Below are 25,978 nucleotides of genomic sequence, written 5' to 3'. Positions count from 1 at the left end.
TGGCGGTCTAGCACGAGTCGTGTTCTCGCGCGCGAGTCCATACTTGAAGTCGCGTTTGATGTATGGAGTCGCGCGCGAGAACGCAACTCATGCTAGACCGCCAGGACGCACCTTAACCCCTCCAGGAAGTTACGATATCGCGTCGGCAAAATAGACACCTCTAAGTCCCCTGGGCGCGATATCGCACACGTGATTTAATACAAAATATATGTAAAGAACGTCAGTCAAAAACGCCTTGGACATTTTTGACATTGTCTACGGCTGGGACTCTGTTACTGTTGGTACTGGGACTTGTTACTGCGGTTAATAGCAAATCAATTCGCGATCGACTCGTAAAGCCGCGTCTCGATCTCGCGCGGCGGCCGCGCGAGCATTGTTCGACCGCGGCAAACCTGACAATGACTGGTTCGTCGCGCGGCACGTTCGAGCGCGCCAATGATCGAGTTGGCTCGCGCGGCAGCCAGGTATCCATTGCGCGCGGCTGCCGCGCGAGCCAATGTTCGATGGTTTGCCGCGCGATATGGAGACGGGGTTTAACATACATATTACATAACAATAATGTTGATGAGTGAATATTGGCTACAACTCGTCTTTGGGCGGGGGCTCGGCGGGCGCGGCGAGGTGCTCCGTGACGAGCCCCACGAGGCTCTCGAGCGGCCGCGCGCCGTGCTCCACGTGCGCTATCTTCTTGTGCTTGTACAGGATCAGCGTTGGCAGGCCGTTTATCTACAACATACAGTTAACCTTAGAATAAATTTAAAATTGGAAAAATTACTGTCTTGGGTGAGACTTGAACTCACGGCCTCTGGATCGATACTCCAGCGCTCTGCCATCTGAGCCACCAAGACCTCGTCCATAAATTAATCTAATACCTTTAAACGAGCAATTCTTGTTTATTTATTTATTTATATATATATTTCGGGGATCTCGGAAACGGCTCTAACGATTTCGATGAAATTTGCTATACGGGGGTTTTCGGGGGCGAAAAATCGATCTAGCTAGGCCTTATCTCTGGGAAAACGCGCATTTTCGAGTTTTTATATGTTTTCCGAGCGAAGCTCGGTCACCCAGATAGTTTTGTATTAAGCAGAAACGTCTGCGAACGATGCTATTAAGCTTCGAAATAAATTAAAAGTGGAAAAATTCACTGTCTTGGGTGGGACTTGAACCCACGACCACTGGATCACTAGTACAGTGCTCTGCCATCTGAGCTACCAAGACCGTACCCAATTCAGCGAATATTTCCACCATATGTGAGCCCTAGGGAGGCTCTTAGCGACATCTACCGTAAGAGTCCTACACTTCTTAAACGGCTACCAGAGTTCCAAATCATATTGGAAATTCACCAGTAACGATGCCATACCTCATCCATAGCCATCAAATCTTTCCACCATATTATGGGTCAAGGGGACCCTAGCGACATCTACCGTAAGAGTGTTACACTTCTTAAACGGCTACCGGAGTTCCAAGTCGTATTGGAAATTCACCCGTTACGATGTGCTACCCATACTAATTTTAATTTTTAACAAGTTTAATAGCATCGTTCGCAAACGTTTCTGCTTGTTAAAAATTAAAATTAACATACAGTAAAATAGTTACTTTTTGATTTAGATAGCATTTCTCTACTGGCAAAGGAGAGCGGGGATTATGAGTACGTTTTTAGACATATAGTTGATAGTTCTATGAGCGAAATGAAGCAGTTTTTTTAAAGAGTAGTAGAGTAGGTATGATAATTCCCAATATGATTATGATTTCTAGCCTAGGGGGTTGTGCACACTTTCGCCGGTCTCTTTCTGCTATCTGTATGCTAAGAGGGACAGGGAAATAACATATACCTTTGTCTGTCCCTCTTAGTAGAAAATATCCTGAATAAAGATAGATGTAGGTATCTTATCTTGTCTTATGTAGGTAATAACCCCTTAATCCTTTATAACTTATAAGGTAGAGGGAATATATAACTCACAATGATTTTGAACTTTATGTCTAAGTCATAGGGTTCAATTTAGCGTAATTGCTGACAACTTTATGCCCGTTAAAGAGAGACCAATCTTTCACAAGGGCCTTGTTGAAATTAAGAATTCTGGCATACACTTAGTAAATGAACTGTATTTTTTAGGTATAACTCAATACAATGGGATTTTAAAAAGTTAAATGAATAAAGGGTATTGTACCATTTCCGTCTCGCAGATGGGCTTGGAGCGCACGCAGTCGACGTCTGCGATGAGCACGCGGCTTTCGTTCTGGAAGCGCTCGCCCAGCTTTAGCCACAGCGGGCTCAGCTGCATGCAGTGCGCGCACCTGCACGTACACATATAATATAACATTATAAATGGCAGCCAATTTTGTACATGTCTACACTAACTCGTGGAATTTCGAGAGAGATCAACGGTTAAGGCTCATTATTAAGTTGTAGAACGGCGTTGTGACCTAATCGCGTATCGAAGTTCGGTTAGGGCTCATTTAGACGGCGCGAGAATTCGTATACGATTTTAGTTACATTGCGGACCATTGAGGTAACATCAACCCAGCCGACCGATCAAATGACGCAATGTAATGAAACTCGCATGCGAGTTCTCGCTACGTCTAAACAGGGAAAGGGTGTGACGAACAGGAAGGTTACATGAAATCTCGAAAGGTTTCTTGGAGATAAAGGTTTCGGTGAACAGTTTCAAAAACAGACTTGACAAACACTTAAAACAACTAACAAAATGAACATTAATCGTTAAAAAAAAAACAAGTGTGCATCAGCTTTCAGCGGCTAGTGTATTAATTAATATAATAATAATAAAGGCGACTTCTTGTTTTAATCAGTATACTGACACGGTAGAAAGTCCACCTGCTTACCAGGGAGCGACATGGTTGAGAAATGTGGCGAGTGCTTCTTCATAAAAATCTCGGTCTCGAGATCATCTAGAAAGTCTACATGACAGTGATAGGCAGTTTCATCCTCTTCTATTATTTAGCCCAGTTAGGCCAGTACACTGTGAAAAGGCCCCAGTGCACAGAATAACTAATAGTACTACCGTACAGAAAATTCACTCCTTCACAAAAGTCAGATTTAGGTATAAAATTACACCTATATCGCCGCCTGCAAGCAAAATTGAAACTTATAACCGCGCACGAACCGTGAATCTCCTTTGCGCGCCTCAGTTTTATGACCAAGCTGTGTGTCGGCACGGGGTTATCACTTGACAAGTTTTTATACCTAAAGTCTATTTTTTTATTCGGTAGACTGAAATGACATTTCATAGTATGAACATCATGTGTCATTTCATACTATGAAATGTCATTTTAGTCTACCGAATAAAAAAAATAGACTTTATACCCACTGATTTATTATTTTTAAGATAAATATGTAGGAATTACAAATGTTGATTATGTAAACATACATTTTTATCCGGAGCTATTATGTCTGATTCTCACGGAAGTAAGTTTCGAAGCCATTGTATATTTTCAATTTTGCGCGAGCGCCATGTGACACGGCTATCGTGCACGCCGAGCGGCAGCCCACTGCCATACGCCTGTCCGATGGGCGCGCCGGCCAAATGTACCTAAACTGCGGAGTGACACCCCCCTGCCCAGTGACTCACCAGGGAGCGAAGTAGTTGACGAACACCAGGTCCTTCTCCATGAAGATCTCGAAGGTCTCCTCGGAGATGCGCGCGACGGGCAGCGCCTTCTTCTTCTTCATGAACTTCTCCGGGTCGTGGTTCTCCGCCAGCAGCATCTTCTCCACGTACAGCTTTAGCTCTTCCAGGGTCTCGGCGTTGGCTACTCCCATCTACGAAAATTCATTCATTAGCGCCGTTCTATAGAAATTTTGCTGCCTTCACGCACAATGTCAACAGATGTGCAATTTAAGTTTCCGAAAACTTGTATTAATAATAATAAGGAAAACTCCTTTATTTCTTGAGCCATTTTCCAAAATGTCCAAGAACTTTTTCAAGTTTTTGGATGTTTTGGGAAATTTTGGAAATATCCTATTATTTTCCCGAGAAACACTCCAAAAGTTTTCGAGGACCTTTTCAAGTTTTTTAAATTTTCTACAACTTACACAACGCGCTGCAACGTACGGCGAAGATAGATCAAATTAATTTTGTATCATGCAGAAACGTCTGCGACAATGCTATTAAGCTTAGACACAAATTAATAGTGGAATATTTACTGTCTTGGATGGGACTTGAACCCACGACCTCCTGACCAACTCCTGACCTTGAATTCACGATTGGTGAATTTCCAATATGACTTGGAACTCCGGTAGCCGTTTAAGCGCCACTTGCACCATCCCACTAACCCTGGTTAACCCCGGGTTTGTGAATGGTGTAAGTAAAGAAATATAACACTCTTACGGTAGATGTCGCTAGGGCCTCCCTAAGGCTCATCTATGGTGGAAATATTCGCTGTATTGGGTAAGGTCTTGGTGGATGAGCACGGGACTAGCGATAGCGGTCGTGGGGTGAAGTCCCACCCAAGACAGTGAATTTTACCACTTAATTTGTTTCTCTGTTTAAAGATAAACCAAAGTCAAGACTGCGAGGTAACTTAAGGATGATTATGAGAATTTACACACTAGGTACACTAAGGCTGGTTTTAGTGTCACGCGGACCGTCCGTGCGAATCGCTCCGCACCAGAACAATATTATGTACGTTCAGGGAGCATTTTAGAGTAAAGCTGGCGCGCGGACGACCGTCCGCGTGGACAGCTTTCTCATACAATTTGGCGGTGCGGAGCGATCCGCACGGACGGTCCGCGTGACACTAAAACCAGCCTAAGTGCCACCTCACCTTAGTGTAGAGTGTAGGTACTCACAATTCGGCCATGCACGATCCACAGCAGGTAGGGGTACTGTTTGATGTCAAAGGTGGCGCAGGTCAGCTCGTTGTCCATGCAGTTCACTTTGCCGATCTGGATGTACTCGTTGTGCGCGTAATGCGCGCCCAACTCCGCCCACACTGGAGCCAATCGCTGAGAAACGATTTGAAACAAATTAAAATTATCTACTGTTCAGTGCAAGTTTAATTTCTCAATAAATGATACTGATAAATGAGAAAAAGACTTCTTAGCTAATTTTGCAATAAAAATGAAATTAAATAAATACTATACCTGACAAGCCTGGCACCATGGCGCGTAGAACATAATGAAGTGCTGCCCTTTGGCTACAAACTTCTCAATGTTGTGGTCAGTAAGATGGGCCATACCGCTGTAGAATTTAACTTCACTACTTTGGCTTTTCTTGGCATCAGAGTCCTGAAACAAGCAACAGTTTCTAAAAATATAATTTTTTAGGGTTCCGTACCTCAAAAGGAAAAAAACGGAACCCTTATAGAATCACTTTGATGTCCATTCGTCCGTCTGTCTGTCAAGACCCTTTATCTCAGGAACGCGTGAAGGCATCGAGTTGCAATTAAAACCGTATATCCAGGTCTACAGTCCCTTGAAGTTGTGAAAAAATCAAACTTCTAAGTTAATGTCATAAAATACGGCCGTTAATGCCGCAAAAAACGTATGTTTCGACAACTTTAGGGGAATCTAAATTTATAGGATATAAGTACCCTAGTACTTCCCGTTGGCCTAGAACTATGAAATTTGGCAATTAATATCGTCTCACACTACAAGTACAGGGAAAAATCTAAAAACAATAACTTTGAAACAATTAAACTAATTTGTACGGAACCCTCGGCGGGCGAATCCGACTCGCACTTGTCCGGATTTTTTAATTGCATGTGTTTCTTTCTTTCTACTTATTAATATGATCAATCTACAAACAATGTGGATAAAATGCAACTTTCTCCTCAGTTTTCGAAGAATAAAGAGCCTTTAAGAGATGGTGTGGTGAAAAATATTTTACCTATATGTTGTGTCTGACTTTACCTGTACTTACCTCAGTTTTAGCATTGAAGACCTCGCTGAGGAAGAGAGTGAGGGAGGGCAGGTCACGTGTGCCCTTGTATTCCACCGGCAGGAATGAATTCTTGTGGTAGTACAAAAGCGTTGGGTAGCCTGTACATGGTGTTTTTTTTGTTAATTAAGTCAATTATTGTGAATTATAATATCTAAGTTTAATTGTCATACTTTGATTCTAATTACATATAATGTTGATGATTAAAAAAGCTTGCTGCAAGGCCTGCAAGTTCATAATTGATTTATGAGCTTACAGCCTTTGTAGGTTTACAAATTTAACATTTGTAGACCTGCTGAGGCTAGAGCAAACTTGGCTTGTGTTTTCTTCTTAATCCACAGGATACTAACAAAACAAGAATTAAAATGACTGACACCTTATTTTGAGGGTAATTGGCCACTTTGGCCAGACCCCCTGGTCTGACCAATACAAGAGCCAACTACAGTAGCAATCATCAATTTTATGATATGGAAAGCAAAGAGCCTTAAGAGCCACAAAAGTTGATATGACTGGTTTAAGGGAGGTAGCACAGGACGACTTTTTGCAGTGATTTAGCATCGATACAGACGCGATTCAATGTCGATACAGTATCGATACAGCCGTGATACAGTACCTCTCTACTCTTCCTATATCCGGTGTCACATGACGAAATAACCGTGCGTTAGTAGCAATGCTGAAGCAATACAGTAGCTCATTTGCAAGAAGCTATGCTGAATCGCGATAGTCGCGCTTTTGTGTTGCTACTACATTGCTTCTGTCGCGCGTTGCAAATGCGACAAGGAATCACTAGTCAAACGTGCTACTGAATCGTTGCAAAAGTGGCTGCTACTGCCGCCCTAAATCCTCTAATTCTAAATTGTTTGGGGTGTTGAAGAGCCGCATGCGGCTCGTGAGCCAGTGCCAGTGGCCAGACTATACTTACCAGTGATGCCATTGTCTTGGCACAACCCGGCATGTCTAGTGCAGTCGACCTGAGCAATGGCAAACTCTGACTCCTTGGTGTTTACCAGCTCTGCCAACTCAGCCCACATCGGCTGGAAATCTGTGCAATGTCGACACCTATTACATCAAAAAAAAAGGTGACTGATTAACTTTCACAATCTTACACCTAGTCATCCTAGTTCTACATGTCTCTCTCTCTCATGGAAGCATGAGAAGAATCAAAAAAGTAATATACACACTAGGATTAGGATTTTAAATTTTTAGCATTTACAAGCAATTTGTTCTCTTCATGATGTTTGTTAAGCATGTTAAGTATTCAACCCACATTCTTGTCAAGCTCGAGTTCTTATAATGGATTCTATGAGGAATTCAAGAAACTCCTGATCAAACTCTTATACACACACTTATAGCGGTTTCTTAGTTTATATCTAAAATCCAAACATTTGCATTTATATAGTGAAATGGAACTAGTTGAAATGGTGCTATTTAGTGAAATGAAACTAGTTTTGGGAGCACTATTTTGAGATAAATAAATAATTAATCTCTGTAAATTAAAACAAATTATATTTTTCATGACATTGCAAGAAAATAAAACCTAAGTCAGTTTCAACACATAGATATCAAATTAATGTAGCGGCCTGCATTTGCAGGCAGAGGTAAGCCAACCAAAGAGCATCCAAGTATTTAAGTCTTGAGGCTAATTATAATTGTTAATGAGATGCACTATGTTTTGGGAAGTCGGTCTTCTTCTATTAAAGATTATTTATTCTGCTGTTACTGACAAGACTTGTTTGCCAGGCTTATAATTATATTCAAAGTATATGCTGTATAGAATAAACTTTGACTTTATGTTGTAAAGCAGACAGTATCCAAAACAAATTAAGGATTGGTATTTGACTTGCGATAAGGTTTTTAGAAAACCGTTCGGTTTCCTCCAATAATTACTTACCAAGGTGCGTAAAACATAATAAAGTTTCCATTCATGTCTTCAATCTGCCGCTGGAAGCTTTCGGGGTCGTATTCGTACACCGTGCCATCTTCAGGTGCTACGAAATTAGGAACGAACACTAAACAGACTAGGAGTAAAGAAGCGAAGTTCTTAAGCCGAAACATTATTTATATTACGACGTAATGTTAAATGTACGATTAATTAATAATGAACATGACAGAGCTACATTTTCACTTCACACGTACACTGATGGTATTCGATTGAACTATATAATTAAATTAAATATATCTATTTATGAATGAACACATTGCACGCATTCATTGGCAAAGAATCGAGATTAGAAGGATTCACAAGTTCACAGTATTTGACACAACTGTATGAAAATATTGACTATGGTATCAAATGTCAAGCCTTGACAGTTGAGCAGATATGTCGTCTTGATACACTGAAACCAACATTTTTATCACTATCTCAAACAGTTACGAGTTAGTTTCCATTTATCTTCATTATTCACTACCTTACTGGATAGCGATTGGCTTCTTTAAATGAGTACAACTTCTTCAAATTCTTATTGGCTTTCTTTATTAAAGCTGTCCTATGATTCGCCATTTGTAGTATTCGTTTGGTTTCTTAGGCTTAACATTTGTGAGTAAATAAAATAATTTAAAAAGCTTGTAAATCATTGTAAATACAATAAGTAATTATAGGGATGGAATTTATAAATAATTGTGAGTTGTATATTCAAGTTCTTTATTCTTGTTTTTTTAGAATAATTCTAATTCATTAGGTATTATTAAAACTTTAGTTTTTGCTTATTTACATCAAATAATATTGTAGAAAATTATAATTTTCGTAATTATTACTGTTATTTAGATTTTTTGCCCAAACAATACGGAATACTAGTCTCCTTAGTACTTTTATTGAAAATAAGAATTAAATAATTAGTAGCAACTCTGAACGTCAAGATAGCGTAGCTTTTACGAACATACGAAAGAATGTGGTAATTCTTCAAAATGGTCGCTTTGTATGGTTTGCCAACTTGCATGTCTGTGTTTCAGAGTTCTTTGTTTTCATAATTCCTCAGCTGTAGTAAAAGTGCGTGCAATATATATCTGATTTTGAAAACGTGTGTTATGATAATATTGTGAATAATATACGTGGCGTACCAGAAAGATGTCATCGGTAATGTGAGAGCTCTCGACTATCGTTTTTATTTTACGGGATTATGACGTCTATCATTCTCATTTGGATTTGCAGAAACTAAAAAGACGCCAGGTAATTATTTTCTCTCAAATAATGCTTCCGTTCATATGTAGTTTATTGATATATAAGTGTCTCTAATTTTGGAATTCCTAAGCTCTGTCAAGAATGATTTGTGTTGAGCATTCTTGTAGTTTTGCATCCTCGAACAGGTACTGGGCGATTACTAGTGCTTGTTTATTTACAATCGCCTTCTACTGAGGATTTATCCCAACACAATTCAACTTAATTTGTGTTGGTGAAGTAATACTAATAAGATATTGTGATTAACTACATCATTACATTGCATTAGTCTTATGGCCTTTGTAAAATTGGACTCAAATATATATGCAAATAAACAGCTAAGAGCTGTAGTCACTGTAAAATGATTTTTAATTTATTTTCAGCTTCATACAAGTCTTCTAGATTGAATACAAAGACTGTCAACAAAGTTAATAGAAAGTAATAAACAAACAAGACTGCTTTGTTTAAGTTTTGTGAACGGTTATCAGCCTAAAGAATAAATAGCCCTGGTAATGAGAACTGTATCCGGTGATCCATGGTGCGGGGTGGTGATGTGATGGGCGGGGTGGGGTGAGAGGCTCGGGGCTCGGGCGCCATGAACCCGCCGGCGCCCGGCAAGACGGCCACGCGCTCCTCCGGGTATCACCAGAAGGCGCTCGCCGAGATTAGAAATTCATTATTACCTTTTGCTAATATTGGAAGCTCGGAGCCACCTGGTTCATCTGCAGCAAGCACAGTCAGTTCGGGTGTCAGTTCCGGTTTCAGTTCCTCTTCTGGAAATGGACTTGACAAGGAACTCAATGTACACCCACAAACACTCAGCCAGCTTATTGCTTCTGGGTATGAAGAGGTAAGGCTACATGTTGTTTACATTACTAACGTTTTTTATGTAATGCCATGAATTGATATGTCTTAAAGATTATCACATTCATTGCCAGCACACATATATGTGTTCACCGTGATACAAAAATAGTAAAATGGCTTTGGTATGGATGTCTATCTATCTATCTATATAGCCTTTTATTTCCGATCATTGGGTACAACGGTTATTAACTCGATATTATTATCTTTTTTTACTACAATATGTGTTTTTTACTACAATAGGCCTATGCCAAAAGGCACACCGCAGTTCGGTGTGCCTTTTGGCATAGGCCTCCTCTAACCTTCTCCACTGTACTCTGTCCTCTGCAACTCTGGACCAGTATGGCTGTACTTGGTACCTAGTTGTAGACATAAATAAAAGGTATAAAATTTCATCAATAAGGTCATTTAAAGTTTAATTAGATCGTGCTTTAAAGCATGACTTATGTTGTGTTTCCATCTAACTGTCACTTTCCTGACAAAATGTATGGGGTTTGGGGTACAGAGTAATTATTCATGTCACCAGTAAGTCTTCCCAAGTTAAAAGCTGCCTTAAAAGTACAGACTGTTATTTATTTTTATTTTAGCGGGTTCGATTCCTGGATGAGGGAAGCATATTTTTTTAAATCTTTGAATGCAGTTTTGTTTCTATTCAAAAATAAAGGAATGTTTCTTTTAAGTGAAATTTGCTATCTCCATTATTTGGAGTACTTTCCCTCCAGGTGGTATTAGAAAATTCCACCCTGTATATATAAATATATACAAAAATTGCATGTTTAAAGGTATAAGATTATTGTGCCATATTTTGTAAACAGCCTATGCTTGCACCTCAAGGATTTTCAAAAATAAAGAAACCTTTGAGTTTTCATGCTTCCAACATGGCAAATTTCATCATAGTCAACATGTAACATAGATAGTTGATTTCTAATTATTTATTACATTGACGTCCACTATTGGAGCTTCAACTTATTACCGACATGGTTACACAATTACCTATAACATAGAAGATAAATCATTGACCCAAAAATACCACCAATAGTTTAACCTCGCCTTATTAATTACTCTGTAAACATTAATTTTGAATTAGATACCTGCATAACAGAAATTATATTTATTCTTTGAAAATAAAGCTACACTAGTTGCAACCACTTCAAAAGTAATCCAGTAGTTTCCGAGTTTACCGCGTAATTAGAGACTGGCAAGACCTAGAAACTACCAGGTCAATATTGCTGAATACCTTTTAAAATCTGTGGTTTCCTAAGTCTTCAATTTATTTTCGTGTTTCAGGATCCAGCAGGCCGCCCCCTCAAATATTCCGGCGGCCGCATTGACTCCGCCATCGATTACCTATCGAAGCAGCAGGAGCCTCTCAATGGAGTCCTCAAGGGCAACAATCTCAGCGCACTCGGCACCAAGCTCATTCGCAAGCCGAGCTTGGAGCGCGAGATCAGCCTGCACCGCGGGAGCCCCGCCATGGACTCGGGCGCCGGCTCCTCGCGCTCGGGCAGCCCGCGGCAGAGCGACGCGCCTCCGCTGCCGCACGAGAAGCTGTCCCGGCAGTACTCGCCCTCCGGCTTCTCGGAGCCGCCGCCGCCGCCCCCCCCGCGCTGCCCCTCCACGCCGCCCGTGCCGCCCTCGGTGCAGCAGCTCATGAAGCGCATGTCCCCCGCGCCGCCCCTCCCGCCCGCGCGCGGCACCAGCCCCGTGCAGCCGCGCCAGCCCATGGTCGTGCAGAACGGTCCCCAGGCCCAGCAGCAGCTCACGCAGCAAATACAGGCGCTTAGTATTTATCAGACCGGTGCGGAGCTGCCGCCCCCGTACCCGCTATCCGGCGTGCCGCCGCCGCCCTCCTATTCTGTGTCGATGCAGAACCGGCAGAGCCCCACGCAGTCGCAGGATTACCGCAAGAGCCCCTCCTCCGGCATCTACTCGGGCGGCACGTCCGCCGGGTCGCCGTCGCCCGTCCCCGTGTCCCCGGCGGCGGGCGCCGGCGGCATGACGCGGCCCACGCCCGTGCAGCCGTGGACGGCGCGGCACGCCGTGCAACCGCCCATCATAATGCAGTCCGTGAAGAGCACGCAGGTGCAGAAGCCCGTTCTGCAAACCGCCATCGCGCCGGTGGCGCCGCCGACCGTCGCTCTAGCCGCGCCGCCGCCCCCGCCGCCGTCCTACGCCTCCTCCATCCAGCAGAAGGCGTCGCAGACGCCGCCCAGCTACCCGCTGGCGCCCAAGCCGCCGTCGCCGGGCGCCGTGCCGACGACGGAGCCGCCGAGCTATGCCATCACCATGCAGGCGTTGGCGGCGCAGCGCGGCCTGCAGCCGCCGCCGCCGCCTCCTTACGGCGCGGCCGAGCCCGATTCGCCCTCCGCGCCCGCGGGCCATGCGGCGCTAGTCAAGAAGTTCTCCGATTGTGACTCAAAAGGCGAGTCGTCGCAGGCGCCGGAAGGCAAATGTCCCAACCAGAATTGCACCAATAATTTGCTGAAGGAGGGCACTCACGCATCGGGATCCGATAAGGGCTCGAACGGATCGACGGAGAGACGTCCGGCGGCGCCCCCGAAGAAGATTCGGCACCAGTCTCCTATCCCGGAGCGGCGGAATATCAGCAAAGAAAAGGAAGACGAGCGCCGCGATTGCAAGGTGCGGAACTACTCGCCGCAAGCTTTCAAGTTCTTCATGGAGCAGCACGTCGAGAACATCGTCAAGTCCTACAAACAGCGCCAGTTCCGCCGGCTGCAGCTCGAGAAGGAGATGAACAAAATCGGGCTCAGCGTCGAAGCGCAGTATCAGATGCGAAAGATGCTGAGCCAGAAGGAGTCCAACTACATCCGGCTGAAGCGAGCTAAAATGGACAAGTCTATGTTCACTAAGATCAAGCCTATAGGCGTGGGGGCGTTCGGCGAGGTGGCGCTAGTGCGGAAGATAGATACGAGCCACCTGTACGCGATGAAGACGCTGCGGAAGGCGGACGTGCTAAAGCGAAATCAGGTGGCGCACGTGAAAGCCGAGCGGGATATCCTGGCCGAGGCCGACAACGAGTGGGTCGTGAAACTGTACTACAGCTTCCAGGACAAGGACAACTTGTACTTCGTGATGGACTATATCCCGGGCGGGGACCTGATGTCGCTGCTCATCAAGCTGGGCATCTTCGAGGAGCAGCTGGCGCGGTTCTACATCGCGGAGCTGACGTGCGCGGTGGAGAGCGTGCACCGCATGGGCTTCATCCACCGCGACATCAAGCCGGACAACATCCTCATCGACCGCGACGGCCACATCAAGCTCACGGACTTCGGCCTGTGCACTGGCTTCCGCTGGACGCACAACTCCAAGTACTACCAGAGGAATGGTAAGGAATTTACCTTGTTTAACGTACAATACTCCAAGTTTAGGGTTGTCATATGAAAAAATTGAATATGCTGACAAAAGTCCAGACATCACCCTAATTACCTGGACGGTTTTTTCTCCAATACCCACTGGAGTCTCTTTAATAATGCCTCCGTATCTCGAAGGTTTTTTATTTATTCTCAAGCCACCATATGCTGTAGCTACAACTCCAAACTTTTAGCTAGCTTCTAGTGGTTAGTTGAGGATGAGGACGTTGAGGTTTCTAAAAACCCTGACATCCGTGAAGATTCCCCACCACCCAAAGGACGAAATAGCTTATTGTCATTAAACAAATTCGGTTGATGTGTTGTGTATAAAGGAGTTTTCTAAATCTGGGCTGGATGCGGTATTTGTTACAATTCTTTAGTTAGGGCTTGACAGGTGGTGCATTTTATTTTCCACCTTATTGTAATAGTCATAAAGTCAATGTTACTGGCAACATACGATTGGGCGGTGTGTTTTTAATCATTTGGGAGGTCCAAGAAACACTAAACACTTTGTTTATTGTATCCGTTCAGTGCACGTCCAAAGTGATTGAGCCAAAATCATATTAAATTTGTAGAAAATATGCAACACTTTTATCTAGAACAGACACTGGTATTTAATAATTTTAGTTTACGTTCAAATTAACGGTTGATACTGTATCTAATAGAGTTCTAGTTTAGGTCGATGTATGTAAGATTGTTCTCTAATAAGTTATTGGCAAAATTTTCATTTTTGGTACAAGCTTTTATCGCTGACTTTACTTTTCTTACGACAGACAACTAATACTCATCAAGACAATTCTAAAAACCTCTAACACAATTAGGTTGTCCATCATCAGATCAGCTCTAAGTCATAATAATATTGCATTGTCATCCGATTTATACATCTTAATCGGAAACCGGGAAGTGGATCAAATTTAACTTGCAAGATTTGATTACAGACCGACAACGGGACAGGTGAAACTAAATAAAAGCATGTAAAATAGTTATTTGTACAACAAGAGATCAAAGTTCGATATTTCTTCGAGTGCTTATTTTGAGTCCCGTGCAAGCGAAAGATTCTATAATAGATTCACGAGCGTAGCGAGTGAATCTAATTTAGAATCTTGAGCGTAGTAAGGGACTCAAAAGCGCACGAGATGTAAATAACTTTGATCTCCTGTAGTTCACAAAACTTTTCACCTCAGCAGTGAGAACATATTAAATAACCCGAAAAATGTATTCCTTCTCATCACTTACCTCTATTCACTCATGTTTTCTTAAGATATGCCAACAATTAAATTTTCACCTCAGCATCCAGAACAAGGGTACTTTGCTACTTAAAAACAGTGAGCAAAATCGAATTTTGCTCGCTGAGTGAGCAAAATCGCATTTTGCTCATTTTGTCTCACTCAGTGAGCAAAATGCGACTTTGCTCACTGTTTTTAAGTAGCAAAGTACCCTTGTTCGAGCTGCTGAGGTGAAAATGTAATATTTCCAATCGCAGAGCACGGGCGGCAAGACTCGATGGACCCGGTGGACGGCGAGTGGAGCAACCTGAGCGAGTGCCGCTGCCACCAGCTGAAGCCGCTGGAGCGGCGGCGCAAGCGCGAGCACCAGCGCTGCCTGGCGCACTCGCTGGTGGGCACGCCCAACTACATCGCGCCCGAGGTGCTGACGCGCGCCGGCTACACGCAGCTGTGCGACTGGTGGTCGGTGGGCGTCATCCTCTACGAGATGCTGGTCGGCTCGCCGCCCTTCCTAGCGGCCACGCCCGCTGAGACGCAGCTAAAGGTGCGATATACATACTTCGTTGTACTACCCATTATTAAGTAGGCAAAATTAAGATATTTTTTATTTTCAAGACTCGTGCGCTATTGTCTGTGTCTGTACGAGACAAGATGAAGAGGTTCAAAATTAGACATGTATATTTGTTATTAAGGGAACCAAAATGGCATAATGGCGAAAGTATAACAACGGTTCTTTACACAACTTTGGGAACAAATCAAATCATTTTTATTAAATACTTAGATTCGAATCTGGCCTTTACCACTGGCTTTGTAATTTTTTCTTTAATAAATCATAAATCATTTATTCTCTCGTGGTAAACTTAGTATACATACAAAAGTAACATTATAAGGTTTAATATATGAAGGGTACACGGAAAGTGTTCTTTCCGTGTACCCTAAAAATATCTTTTTTTTTAATTACTAGACATGTTTGTCTAGTAATTAAAAAAAAAGATATTTTAATCTCAAAATGTAGAGCTCTCAATGAACTGTTAGTTACAGCTTCTGTTATTTCTTGTAATTATAAATATAACTCCTTTGTTTTCACTTTAAAAACACCTATAGGTACACAAAAATAATATGGTTAATTAATTATGTACATTGTTCCTTTCAAACTGCGATCAAAATGTTGTCCAGAGTGACTAGTCATGTTCTTTCCGTGTACCCTTCATATGACATCTCTTTCAGTTTATAACGGTTCTTCGTCCGTTTGCAGGTGATAAACTGGGAGAGCACGCTGCACATCCCGGAGGCGGCGAACCTGAGCCCCGAGAGCGCGGACCTGATCCTGCAGCTGTGCTCGGGCCAGGACACGCGGCTCGGCAAGGACGCGTCCGAGGTGAAGAACCACCCCTTCCTGCAGTCCATCGACTTCGACAAGGGGCTGCGGCGGCAGGTGGCGCCCTACATCCCGCGCATCGAGTTCCCCACCGACACGTCCAACTTCGACCCCGTGGACCCCGACAAGCTGCGGCCCACGTCGTCGGCAGACTCCAGCAAGTCGGACAGCGAGCTGCTGGACAACGGCAAGACGTTCCACGGCTTCTTCGAGTTCACGTTCCGGCGCTTCTTCGACGACGGCGGGCCCTACACGAACCGCATCAACCTCGACGACGACGCGCAGGGCCCCGTCTACGTCTGACCGTGCAGTGATGACAGACGCTGACAATAAACTTGTACGATATTTTTACAAAAGTGTGTGCCTTTGACTCTCTCTATTAAAACGATAGTTTTTGTAACGTAATGAATGTAACGTATTTAAAATTTAAAACCGTATTGTTAATAATCCCGGTGATAATGTTGTAATATTGTATCGTTATGTATTTGTAAGAGTAATCTAATTTCTGTATTATATGTAACGGACGGACGGCGGGGCGGGCCCGACTCGACTCGCGCCGTTCCTTTCGATGTATACTATTTTTGTAACTAGAGCAATTATTTATGAGATAAGAACAAGCTTACTTGAATTAGCGAATGATTTGACATTGACATATTTTCTTATGTATTTATGGAAGTATATATTTAGGTCGCTTAAAGATGAGTGTCTGTTTATATCATTGTAAACTGCCACCCGGCAAAGTCATACATGTGGAACCGAGTCGAATGTTAATGCTGGTATACAAGAAGTGCTTCCAGTCTAGCCTACGGGACAGCTCATATAATGTGCCTTAATAACTGAATGTGATTTTTACATACAAGATATTTAGGTGTGCATACTTTTGATAGAATTTCATAACAAACTAAGCTGCGAATTCAGTTCAGTGACCGCGTCGCTCGGAGAGTGCAATACGTATTTATTACTGAAGCTGTGTGCTCGTACACGTACCTACAGCAGGCGGCGCAAGTCGCGATGCACTATCGGTTTTCAGTCAAACTGTAAAACGTTCAATGTATAAGTAAGGATTTCGTTTTCACTAACAATATCCCAATTTTAACTAGTAGTCGCAAATAATAACATAAAAATAGAACAAAACGAGGTGTGATTAGCAATACAATAATATAATGCTTATTTCGAGTCTATGTAGACATGTTCATGTACAGTACGGTATAAACCAGCAAGTCACGTCAACTTAAATTATGTGTTATTGAATGTAAATTGTTTTATTCTGAAATGAAACGTGCTTATAAGTAAATGAAAATAAAGTATGGGAACTTTGTTAAATCTTTTTCTGGTATGCGTATACTATAATCTAATCGACCCTTTTTACAAAATTCCGCGCAGTTGCATGCACGCGCAAAAAACAACCATGGACTAACTAAATAACTAAACGTAGTTTGGAATCCCACTGCGGCGCACGACCAAAATGCCTTAGGATGTTTGGATTGATACGGCTGTAGTAACCGCTCGGTCGTGTCAGTCGTGTGTTACGAAGTTTAAAAAAAAAGTGAGAAAAAGTTAAAATTTTACGGAAAAGGCCGGATTTTTTCTACGTATGCAACTTATTATCCTTGCTTTAGAGTTCGAATTAGCAATTAGTTTCATTTTAGTCCAAAGTTTTTCGGTTTGGTGTCTTGAAAAAAAAAACAACGAGTGTAGATTACTCCTAAGTTATTTTATTAAGCGAATTAACAATTGAAATTTTGTTAAGTTTTTTATCATTTCCAATAAATGAGTAATTTTTTGTGACGTGCTTCCCACTCGCCAAAAAATTGTCCGGTCTTATCCGGGTATACCTTAATAATTAAAACTTAGGCATAATAAACCTGTAGAAGTTCGATAATTTGTAAATATACGAAATGCATTACGCGGGAGGTAGTAGTAAGAAATCTTGAACTCGGCGGTTGAAATCTTCCGCGTAGCGAAGATGGATGTTGTGCTTGCCGTCCGGGTACAAGTGTATTCTGAAAGCAATAAAAGTTTGCAATTGATTTTTTTTTCACAAACTGAACAATTATTAAATCGTATTAGCTTCGTGCACGACTGTGGCGCCGCCCTAATAGTGAGGTTGGGACAATACGAGTAGCTTAAATAGTTGACAGTCCCATGAAAGTTAATATTTTCACCATGTCGTGCGTGCTAATACTTCGCACATAGCCAATAGTCGCTGATAAGTGATAACTGACTGGTGAAACCCACGTTGGAATCAAACAGGAAAAACATGCTGCTTTTACTATGGCATGACTGAATTCTATTGTTCTTACTTTTACTCTTAGTTCTGACATCCCAACATACTGGTTGTATACATGTAGTCAAGACAAAGGACCTTTTTTAAAATAGCTCGTCAATGGACGAGCTAATAAATCTTATAAAATACATCAGAACTTATATGGAAGGTATAACAATAATGGTTGTCATCACACAAATAAATACCCTTACCGGGTTTCAAACCCAGGACTTCATAGGCAGGGCTTACCCACTAGGCAAGACCTGTCGTCAAAAATAAACTTAAAATTTAATTTACCTTGATCCTTTTATATGAGTATGTAAATGTGAGACATGCATATTATCAACCATAGGATCTTTTTCGCCATAAAGTATCAAGGTTGGAGCCACAATATCCTTGAGTAGCTGTGAGCAGATGTCCCCATTGTTAGCTTTGAAGACGGCTGACATGGCATCAACCCATTCCGCCCAGTACTTGGCAAACAGCTCTTCACCATATGCTTCTATCATTGGCTTCCTCATTCTCTCTGACCATGTTTTGATGTCTCTGGTCTCTGTAATGTTAGCCATAAATTAAAAAAAAAAAAGTGAAGCTAGACCCCTCTCTTCTTCTTCCTCGCGTTATCCCGGCATTTTGCCACAGCTCATGGGAGCCTGGGGTCCACTTGACAACTAATCCCATGATTTGACGTAGGCACTAGTTTTTACGAAAGCGACTGCCATCTGACCTTCCAACCCAGAGGGGAAACTAGGCCTTATTGGGATTAGTCCGGTTTCCTCATGATGTTTTCCTTCACCGAAAAGCAACTGGTAAATATCAAATGATATTTCGTACATAAGTTCCGAAAAACTCATTGGTACGAGCCGGGTTTGAACCCGCGACCTCCGGATTGAAAGTCGCACGCGTTCTTACCGCTAGGCCACCAGCGCTTTTTTTGAAGCTTGACCCCTCATTTATTAAAATTGGTTCAGTTTTGATGCTAATGCTAAGTGCTAAGGTGACTGTGCATTTGGGCAAAACAGACCTTAATGCATATGGCACAGTACTATAATTTGATTTATTTTGGAATAGAAAGAACTAAGAAATATCATCCATAATCTCAATATCCATAGAGGAAAATGGGGACTATGTTTTGTAAACTTACTCTTGTACAGTTCTAGCTCATGGGGCAGGATGAGTGAGTTGGTGCCCCACACCACCAGCTTCCGCACTGCCTCTGGGTATTTTGCCGCATGGATCATGCTTACAATGCCTCCGTCACTCCAGCCCAACAAAGAATACTTTGATATATTCAATGCCTAAAATGTTATGAGCTTATAATGTCATGAGCTTTTGTCAAGTTGAGAGAGAATAATTGAGAAGTAGAATAAAAGAAATGACTTACTTTCATGAATTCGTATGTATAATCAGCGTCTTTTTCATAGAAATCAGCCGGGAAATCCCTGATCGGCGGCCTGCTCTTCCCGTAGCCGGGCGGGTCCCAGGCTACGACCGTGAACTTCTCGCTGTCGAAGCCTTCCACTTGCGGTTTAAAGTCCGTCCATATTGTGCCAAGCGCGCCGGGAGCTAGCAGTACGGTGTGTGGTCCATTGCCCACTATTAAATAATTTATATCCCAATCTCTGACTTTGATGGTGTCTTCCTAAAAATTGTAAAATATTAAATGTTTTCCATTAACATTGCTAACAACTTTATTAAACAAAGTAAACATTTAAGGTATTAATTTTATTATCTCTTCTTTGTGTTTGTGTATTTTTGATTAATAAAAAGTGGTATACAACAAAGTAAACATTCAAAACTTACTTTAGGAACCGCTGTAGATAGTTTAACGCTACTTGCCATTTTTTTATTATTCAGTCGAATAAAAGGAATTAAAAACCTGTTTAATTTTATTAACATTTCGGATTATAAATATAATACCTTTAATTCTATTTTTTTTTACACTTTTATCTGTATTGCCTTTTCTTGTTTGTGCCACTTTGAACGTCAAATTTTGACAAGCTTATCAGAAGTACGTTCCGTTACTATACTGCAAAGAGAATATAACAAATAACCACTACGTAAACTACTATGCGTTGATTGAACCGACAAAAAGAAAAGTATGAAACCCCCTCCACACTCGTGCGCGAAGCCGCGAGTGTGGAGTCAATTTCGCAGATCTACGAACTTAACTCCACACTCGCGTTCGCGGCTTCGCGCACGAGTGTGGAGGGGGCTTGTGGTAGCACTAGCACGGTATGGGCAACGCAACGTTTATCAACACTCAACAGGGGGCATACAGGGGGGGGGTATCATGAATTTTCAAAATTGTCTCCTTTCCGTTTTTATCGGGCTGATACTGATATCTTGGTCAAGCAAATCTTGTCAGTAAAAAGAGGCGCGAAATTCTAATTTTCTATGGGACGATATCCCTTCGCGTCTACATTTTTCAAATTTGCCGCCTATTTCTACTGACAAGATCTGCTTGACCAGCTATAGTAGTGACTAGTGATATTCTAGTATTGGAGTGACTGAGATGATGTGATGTGTAAAGGCCCTAGAGACAAACCAAAGAAAGTCTGCAGCGCAATAATTTGACATCGAATTAAAAAACTACATATGGCAATGTTTTTTAAGCAGTCAGTAAACGTCATGCACTATGGTATGTGTTTGTCAAAATCGTTTAAATATTCATTGTGTTTTGTGATGAACGGAATAAACATGGTGAAACCTTACAAAACCGGCGTGCGGGAGTTACTTTTCCGCATGACGAATAATTTTACACTTGTAAAAAGTCAGCACGAGGCGATTCAAGCTGAAAAACGACAATGTTTACAAAATTTGGAGTTGATGACGGGTAAGTGGAATGAAACATCTTAATACTTCACCATATGTACGGGTCAATTTCACCAAACGAGCATTTTTGTCTAATTCCCATGGAATTTTGAAATACCAACATTACACAAAAAAAATTATGCTGATAATTTGATAAAAAATATAATAAATATTAATTTTCTTATGGGGTAAAAATATTCATAAAACTATAAAAGTTATTTCAATTTAAAAGTTTGGTCAGGGCACGGGAATTAGTGTGTCCATGGAAATTAGATTTTACTAGCACGTAAATTAGAACATAGCACAGGAATTGTTTTCTTAACTTATTTTGGTAGTTAAAACTATTATTTATGTATATTTTAATCTACAATAATATACTTCGACCATACTGAAGTGGCATCGAATATTTACCTTCTTTAATTTTAGTTTCGGACGACAAATCTACGAAAGTATGATACACTAAAAACTACGTATTTGACTAATCGTTTCCTTGATTTTAATGGCAACTAATCTCTCTTTCTTAGTAAAATATACATATTTCAAAACAATACTTTGAGTAGTTGCGTAAACTTGTCCGCCTTACATACAAAACTATTCATTAAAAAGTGTCATTATGTATCTGCATGTAGATAGGTACAAGGTGTATGATCTGGTATATGGCCGTATAGGAAATGATACTAAGAAATAAATAGGGGCACAGAGAGAAGAAGTTATTGTGTAAGTTAATCTGAAGAAATCGAATATGCTGCCTTCATAAATTCATAACACAAAAAATTGTTTGACCACATATGAGGTAAGGTGGGGTAAAACTATCACCGGGGTAAGACTATCACAGACAGACAGACATGACGAATCCATAAGGGTTCCGTTTTTTGCCATTTGGCTACGGAACCCTAATAAGGTATCTAATAGTATTACGGTTTTAATACCCCCTGGCACTGATTAAAATAACCGACTTGGTCTTGATCTCAAAACTTTTTTATAGTAGAACTGCGTTGCGAGACTTGCATCTTTTTACATGTAATGTTTTTGATAGGATCCCATCTCTTTTTGGCTGTCCTTCTTTTCAGGTAATCATACCCATACCATACTGATACTATGTATACACATATATCATAACTATACACATCTTTATACATACTCACATCGTACATCGTAGTGTACCTTTACTTTCCCTACTAGTTGTAAGAACTAAAAGGTAAATTTGTTATCGCATATATTTCTAGGATTACAAACTTATTAGATCAGAGTTATTAGATCTTTAGAACATGACTAATATTGCAGTATTACGTTTCAAATTTGGAACTTGTGGGTATGCTAGAAGTACCTTAGAATAATGATGATCGTGAGTAGGGTTTGCTCCCGGGAAATACCGGTACCGAAAGTACCGGGAATTCCCGGGATTTAGAGCCAAGTAAAGAACCGGGATTTCAAAATTAAAATCCCGGTACTCCCGGGATTTTCGGGACTAAAATTTCCGGTACAATATTTGACTGCTTTCTGTTACTTAGCATGAAATATCATGTTTTATAAAGAAAATAAATATATTTTATCAATCTAAGGCTGATAATAATACTTTTACGGCTGACCACTACATTAAAATAAATTTAAAAAAAGTCAATGGGTTTGACAATGCCGACAATATAAAATTGCGTAATTTGATACTTTAAGGGCATACATGTTTGTACGATAAATAATTTTATACGAACAATTAGTTATATCATATTTGTATACTAACTAGAAGCAAAAATAGAGACAATTTTGTAATTAATAAAATACTACTTTTAATTCAAATTCAAACACGGTATAAGAAACTTACATATGATAACGATATTTTAAATGAATTAATAATTCTGGCTAAATAATTTCTTGATTTGTCGTATTGATAGTTCTGTTATTATATGTTCGAAGGTCCACAGCCCATTTTGAACGCATGCGAAAATTATCAATTTTTTTTATTCTTTTTCACAAAACGTCTTACATATTTAAAAAACTGATTTTTGAAAGCAGTCCCGAAAGTACCGAAAATACCAGGAAATCCCGGTTCCCGTTTTTGCCCGGTACCAAAAATTCCGGTTCTTTTAAACAGTACCGGTTCTGCAATCCCTAATCGTGAGTGATTGTGTCAGTGACAAAACTAAGGGATTATAAAGTGCATTAATTCTTAGACTACATGTTCAAATTAAATGTTATTTTGATAGAATGTTATTGAGATTTGATGGTACGGCCGTGCCACTTTGTTTTGCTCGACTTGGCGGCGGCACTGCCGTGCCCCCAGATCCTTTGTCCTTCCCCGGGCCTCAAACTATCTCCATGCCAAATATCATCAACATAATATTGGTTCAGCGGTTTAAGCATGACGAGATAACAGACAGACAGACAGAGATACTTTCGCATTTATAATATAGTAAGAATAGGATATATTTAATTTTTCTTGTATTAGAAAAGCTAATTTATAACAACTAATCTATTAAACGAGCAATTCTTGTATATATTTCGGGGATCTCGGAAACGGCTCTAACGATTTCGATGAAATTTGATCATATATGAGGGTTTTCTGGGGTGAAAAATCGATCTAGCTAGGTGTTATCTCTGGAAACACGCGCATTTTTGAGTTTTTAGGTAGGTATATGTTTTCCAAGCAAAGCTCAGTCTCCCAGATATTTAAACTTTATACGGCATACGCTGTCAGCTGTCAAATTTACAAAAAAAAACATTGCAAATTTGACTCATTTTGTTTCATGTAACCTTAGGTACAGGTATTATAATATGTAATCATTCCAGAAATAGTTTTATGTTTATATAATATTTTAATGTTATAATATGATCAATGAATAAGGTAAGGTGGGGCAAGACTAACAGTACAAGGATTCCATACAAGTGATAGTCTTACCCCGGTGTCGTCTTACCCCACCTTACCTTACGTATTAAAATTGCCCGGGTTATTCGGGTCCACCCTGTATGTACTATAATACTTATACTAACAAACCGTTCACAGATTTTTGTGCATTCTTTAAGATTTCCTTAAATGTAAAATAAAAAGATATACTTCATATTATTATTACATATAATATATATTCAATGCCAATATATATATGTAATAATAATATGATGTAAACATTGCCAATTAACTTACAGTGCCCCCAATAAAAGATTTGTTGACAATATATGTAATACTTTCTAATTCCCGTGCCACTTAATCAGCTGTTTTAGGTAAATATGCTATGGGAATTAGGGCACGGAAATTAGAATTCATAATAAAAAAAATCGCCAAAAATTTAATTCGTGTTTGACCAAACTGTTATGTTATCTCTTACATAAAGATACATAAAGGGCTCCTAAATATGTCAATTGTTATTGAAAAGCTATGTGGAAAATAAAATTTATAAGGGGCATCGAAATTAGAAAAAAATTGTCGCCCACCCGGCTTCCGAAATACTTACGCGATTTGCTCGAACACGCCGCGGCTTGACTTACATCCGCTTGCTTTGAGAGACAGCCGAATACTGCCAGTACAGGTGAGGCGGGATACGAGGCGGTTCAAATACAAACGTCGGCTGTCAGAGCCCTTTGAGTTTTGCCAACGAAATTGTACTCGCGCGCTCGGACAAAATTTAAACATCGATCACGAGTTATTTACCACAATGAAGCTAATAGTGTATGTGCTCAGTGATAGTAAATATCATCTAGTTTAAGTATTTGACACTAAATTAGTGATACTAATGTAGAATTTTTCGTAGGATTTTTCATTATGCTCAAAAGTCGATTCCGGACAGGGCACGGGAGTAGTAATTTGAGCCTTTAGGTATTTTTAAGTGTACTCTAAAAACCAACTAATCAGTGAATTCATATGGAACTCGGTGTGAAAGGGTGACTTCTTTATGTAAAAAAAAAATGGTAAGTATTATCTGATGCTAACCCGCGATTTTCATCACGGACAGAAAAAAAATCGTGTTCAGAAATTGACCCGTACCTACTTAGATAATATAATATTGGTTTAGACTAAGGTTTCACAGCAAATTGAACACACCTAATATGTATAGGCATACTTATGAACTTCCTCTAACATTTCGAGAAACTCATTGGTACTAGCCGGGTTTTGAGCTCGAACTCATATATATATTATACTACTCTTTGGCTCGAACCCACAACCTCCATGCTTATGCTCACGGCATGGGTACCTACTAGTTAAAGCTAAAATTAATTTTTAATATATGTTTATTGTTTTAATGGTTTATTTCGTTTTTCCGGAAACTTTAGTTCGCAAATTGCGGGCAATTTCTCTGTCAATCTAATTACGCCTTAATGGGAGTAAAAGAGAAAGATGCTCGCATATTGAGAACTTCGGTGTTCGCGGTAGGCCCTCTGTACCTATTTACCGCCGTCGCGGATATTACAAAAGCTTATTAATTTTGATGAAGCCAAATGTCACATTCTCCCAATATTATTTATCAATATTAGTATATGTCTACATATTAATAGTGAGTATAGTGACATCTATTGTTGGAATGAAATTTATTTTACCATAAAAATTAAGCTGTGCATACAGCTTAATTTTTTCATAGACGGTAAATATGGTAGAAATTTCACAAGTATCAAGACTATTTAATCCATTTTCTGTGGTGTTGTCGCATACTGATTTTTAAAAACTACTTTTAATCTAGCGCTGCAGACTTTCTTTGGTTTGTCTCTAACAATTTTAACATATATCAGGGAAAGAACATGGGTCAAAGGGGTACACTACATAATTCCGAAATATTTAATGCCGAATTTTAGAATATCGAACTTTATTATTCCGATTTTTAAATGCTCGATCCATCAAAATTCCGACTGTCGTAATTACGAAGGATGAAAATCACGAAGGTATATATTTCCGAATAACAAAAAAGCCGATTTTTTATAATTCCGAACCACATAATTCCGAATATAAAAAATCCGATAGTTATAAACACCGAATTTAACATTTTCGATTTTTGAAATCACGAATTCCGAATTGTCATTATTCCGA

The 25,978-nt window shown here is 40.6% G+C and overlaps 3 protein-coding genes and 1 non-coding gene across 4 annotated transcripts; 1 reads left to right on the top strand and 3 right to left on the bottom strand.

Moving 5' to 3' along the window:
• Positions 1–540: 540 nt before the first annotated feature.
• On the bottom strand, positions 541–8,155 carry LOC134659327 (thioredoxin domain-containing protein 5 homolog). The gene is made up of 8 exons (XM_063514995.1): positions 7,792–8,155; positions 6,823–6,959; positions 5,883–6,001; positions 5,105–5,248; positions 4,811–4,966; positions 3,591–3,781; positions 2,172–2,298; positions 541–726 (listed from the first exon to the last, which is right to left on the bottom strand). Exons 1-8 carry the CDS (start codon positions 7,953–7,955, stop codon positions 580–582), a joined length of 1,185 nt encoding a protein of 394 aa, XP_063371065.1. The 5' UTR covers positions 7,956–8,155; the 3' UTR covers positions 541–579.
• Positions 776–848, bottom strand: Trnad-auc (transfer RNA aspartic acid (anticodon AUC)). Its single transcript has one exon. It is a non-coding gene; the product is annotated as a tRNA-Asp (tRNA).
• Positions 8,156–8,726: 571 nt separating the features above from the next.
• On the top strand, positions 8,727–17,207 carry LOC134659323 (serine/threonine-protein kinase Warts). The gene is made up of 5 exons (XM_063514981.1): positions 8,727–9,066; positions 9,438–9,904; positions 11,203–13,261; positions 14,770–15,056; positions 15,768–17,207. The coding sequence occupies exons 2-5, from the start codon at positions 9,650–9,652 to the stop codon at positions 16,191–16,193; spliced, it is 3,027 nt and encodes a 1,008-aa protein (XP_063371051.1). The 5' UTR covers positions 8,727–9,066; positions 9,438–9,649; the 3' UTR covers positions 16,194–17,207.
• Positions 17,208–17,732: 525 nt separating this feature from the next.
• LOC134662183 (valacyclovir hydrolase) lies at positions 17,733–20,061 on the bottom strand. The gene is made up of 5 exons (XM_063518451.1): positions 19,960–20,061; positions 19,541–19,798; positions 19,301–19,454; positions 18,454–18,709; positions 17,733–17,893 (listed from the first exon to the last, which is right to left on the bottom strand). Exons 1-5 carry the CDS (start codon positions 20,053–20,055, stop codon positions 17,794–17,796), a joined length of 864 nt encoding a protein of 287 aa, XP_063374521.1. The 5' UTR covers positions 20,056–20,061; the 3' UTR covers positions 17,733–17,793.
• Positions 20,062–25,978: the final 5,917 nt, after the last annotated feature.

The sequence above is a fragment of the Cydia amplana genome, chromosome 2 (genome assembly GCF_948474715.1).
Source record: "Cydia amplana chromosome 2, ilCydAmpl1.1, whole genome shotgun sequence".
NCBI classification, from domain to species: Eukaryota; Metazoa; Arthropoda; class Insecta; order Lepidoptera; family Tortricidae; genus Cydia; species Cydia amplana.
The sequence above is the reverse complement of the archived record's forward strand: the minus strand, read 5'-3'. Positions and strand labels throughout refer to the sequence as shown.

What these genes read in the sequence shown, in the direction of transcription:
- LOC134659323 (XM_063514981.1), top strand. Translation starts at nt 9,650, where the DNA reads ATGAACCCGCCGGCGCCCGGCAAGACGGCCACGCGCTCCTCCGGGTAT. An exon ending in TTGCTTCTGGGTATGAAGAG is followed by an intron (nt 9,905 to 11,202) that starts GTAAGGCTACAT and finishes TTCGTGTTTCAG; the next exon opens with GATCCAGCAGGCCGCCCCCT. An exon ending in CCGCTGAGACGCAGCTAAAG is followed by an intron (nt 15,057 to 15,767) that starts GTGCGATATACA and finishes GTCCGTTTGCAG; the next exon opens with GTGATAAACTGGGAGAGCAC.
- LOC134662183 (XM_063518451.1), bottom strand. Translation starts at nt 20,055, where the DNA reads ATGTTAATAAAATTAAACAGGTTTTTAATTCCTTTTATTCGACTGAAT. An exon ending in TATCTACAGCGGTTCCTAAA is followed by an intron (nt 19,799 to 19,959) that starts GTAAGTTTTGAA and finishes TACAATTTTTAG; the next exon opens with GAAGACACCATCAAAGTCAG. An exon ending in ACTCATATAAAAGGATCAAG is followed by an intron (nt 17,894 to 18,453) that starts GTAAATTAAATT and finishes TATTGCTTTCAG; the next exon opens with AATACACTTGTACCCGGACG.
- LOC134659327 (XM_063514995.1), bottom strand. Translation starts at nt 7,955, where the DNA reads ATGTTTCGGCTTAAGAACTTCGCTTCTTTACTCCTAGTCTGTTTAGTG. An exon ending in CCAAGACAATGGCATCACTG is followed by an intron (nt 6,002 to 6,822) that starts GTAAGTATAGTC and finishes CACCATGTACAG; the next exon opens with GCTACCCAACGCTTTTGTAC. An exon ending in GTCAACTACTTCGCTCCCTG is followed by an intron (nt 2,299 to 3,590) that starts GTGAGTCACTGG and finishes GTGTACGTGCAG; the next exon opens with GTGCGCGCACTGCATGCAGC.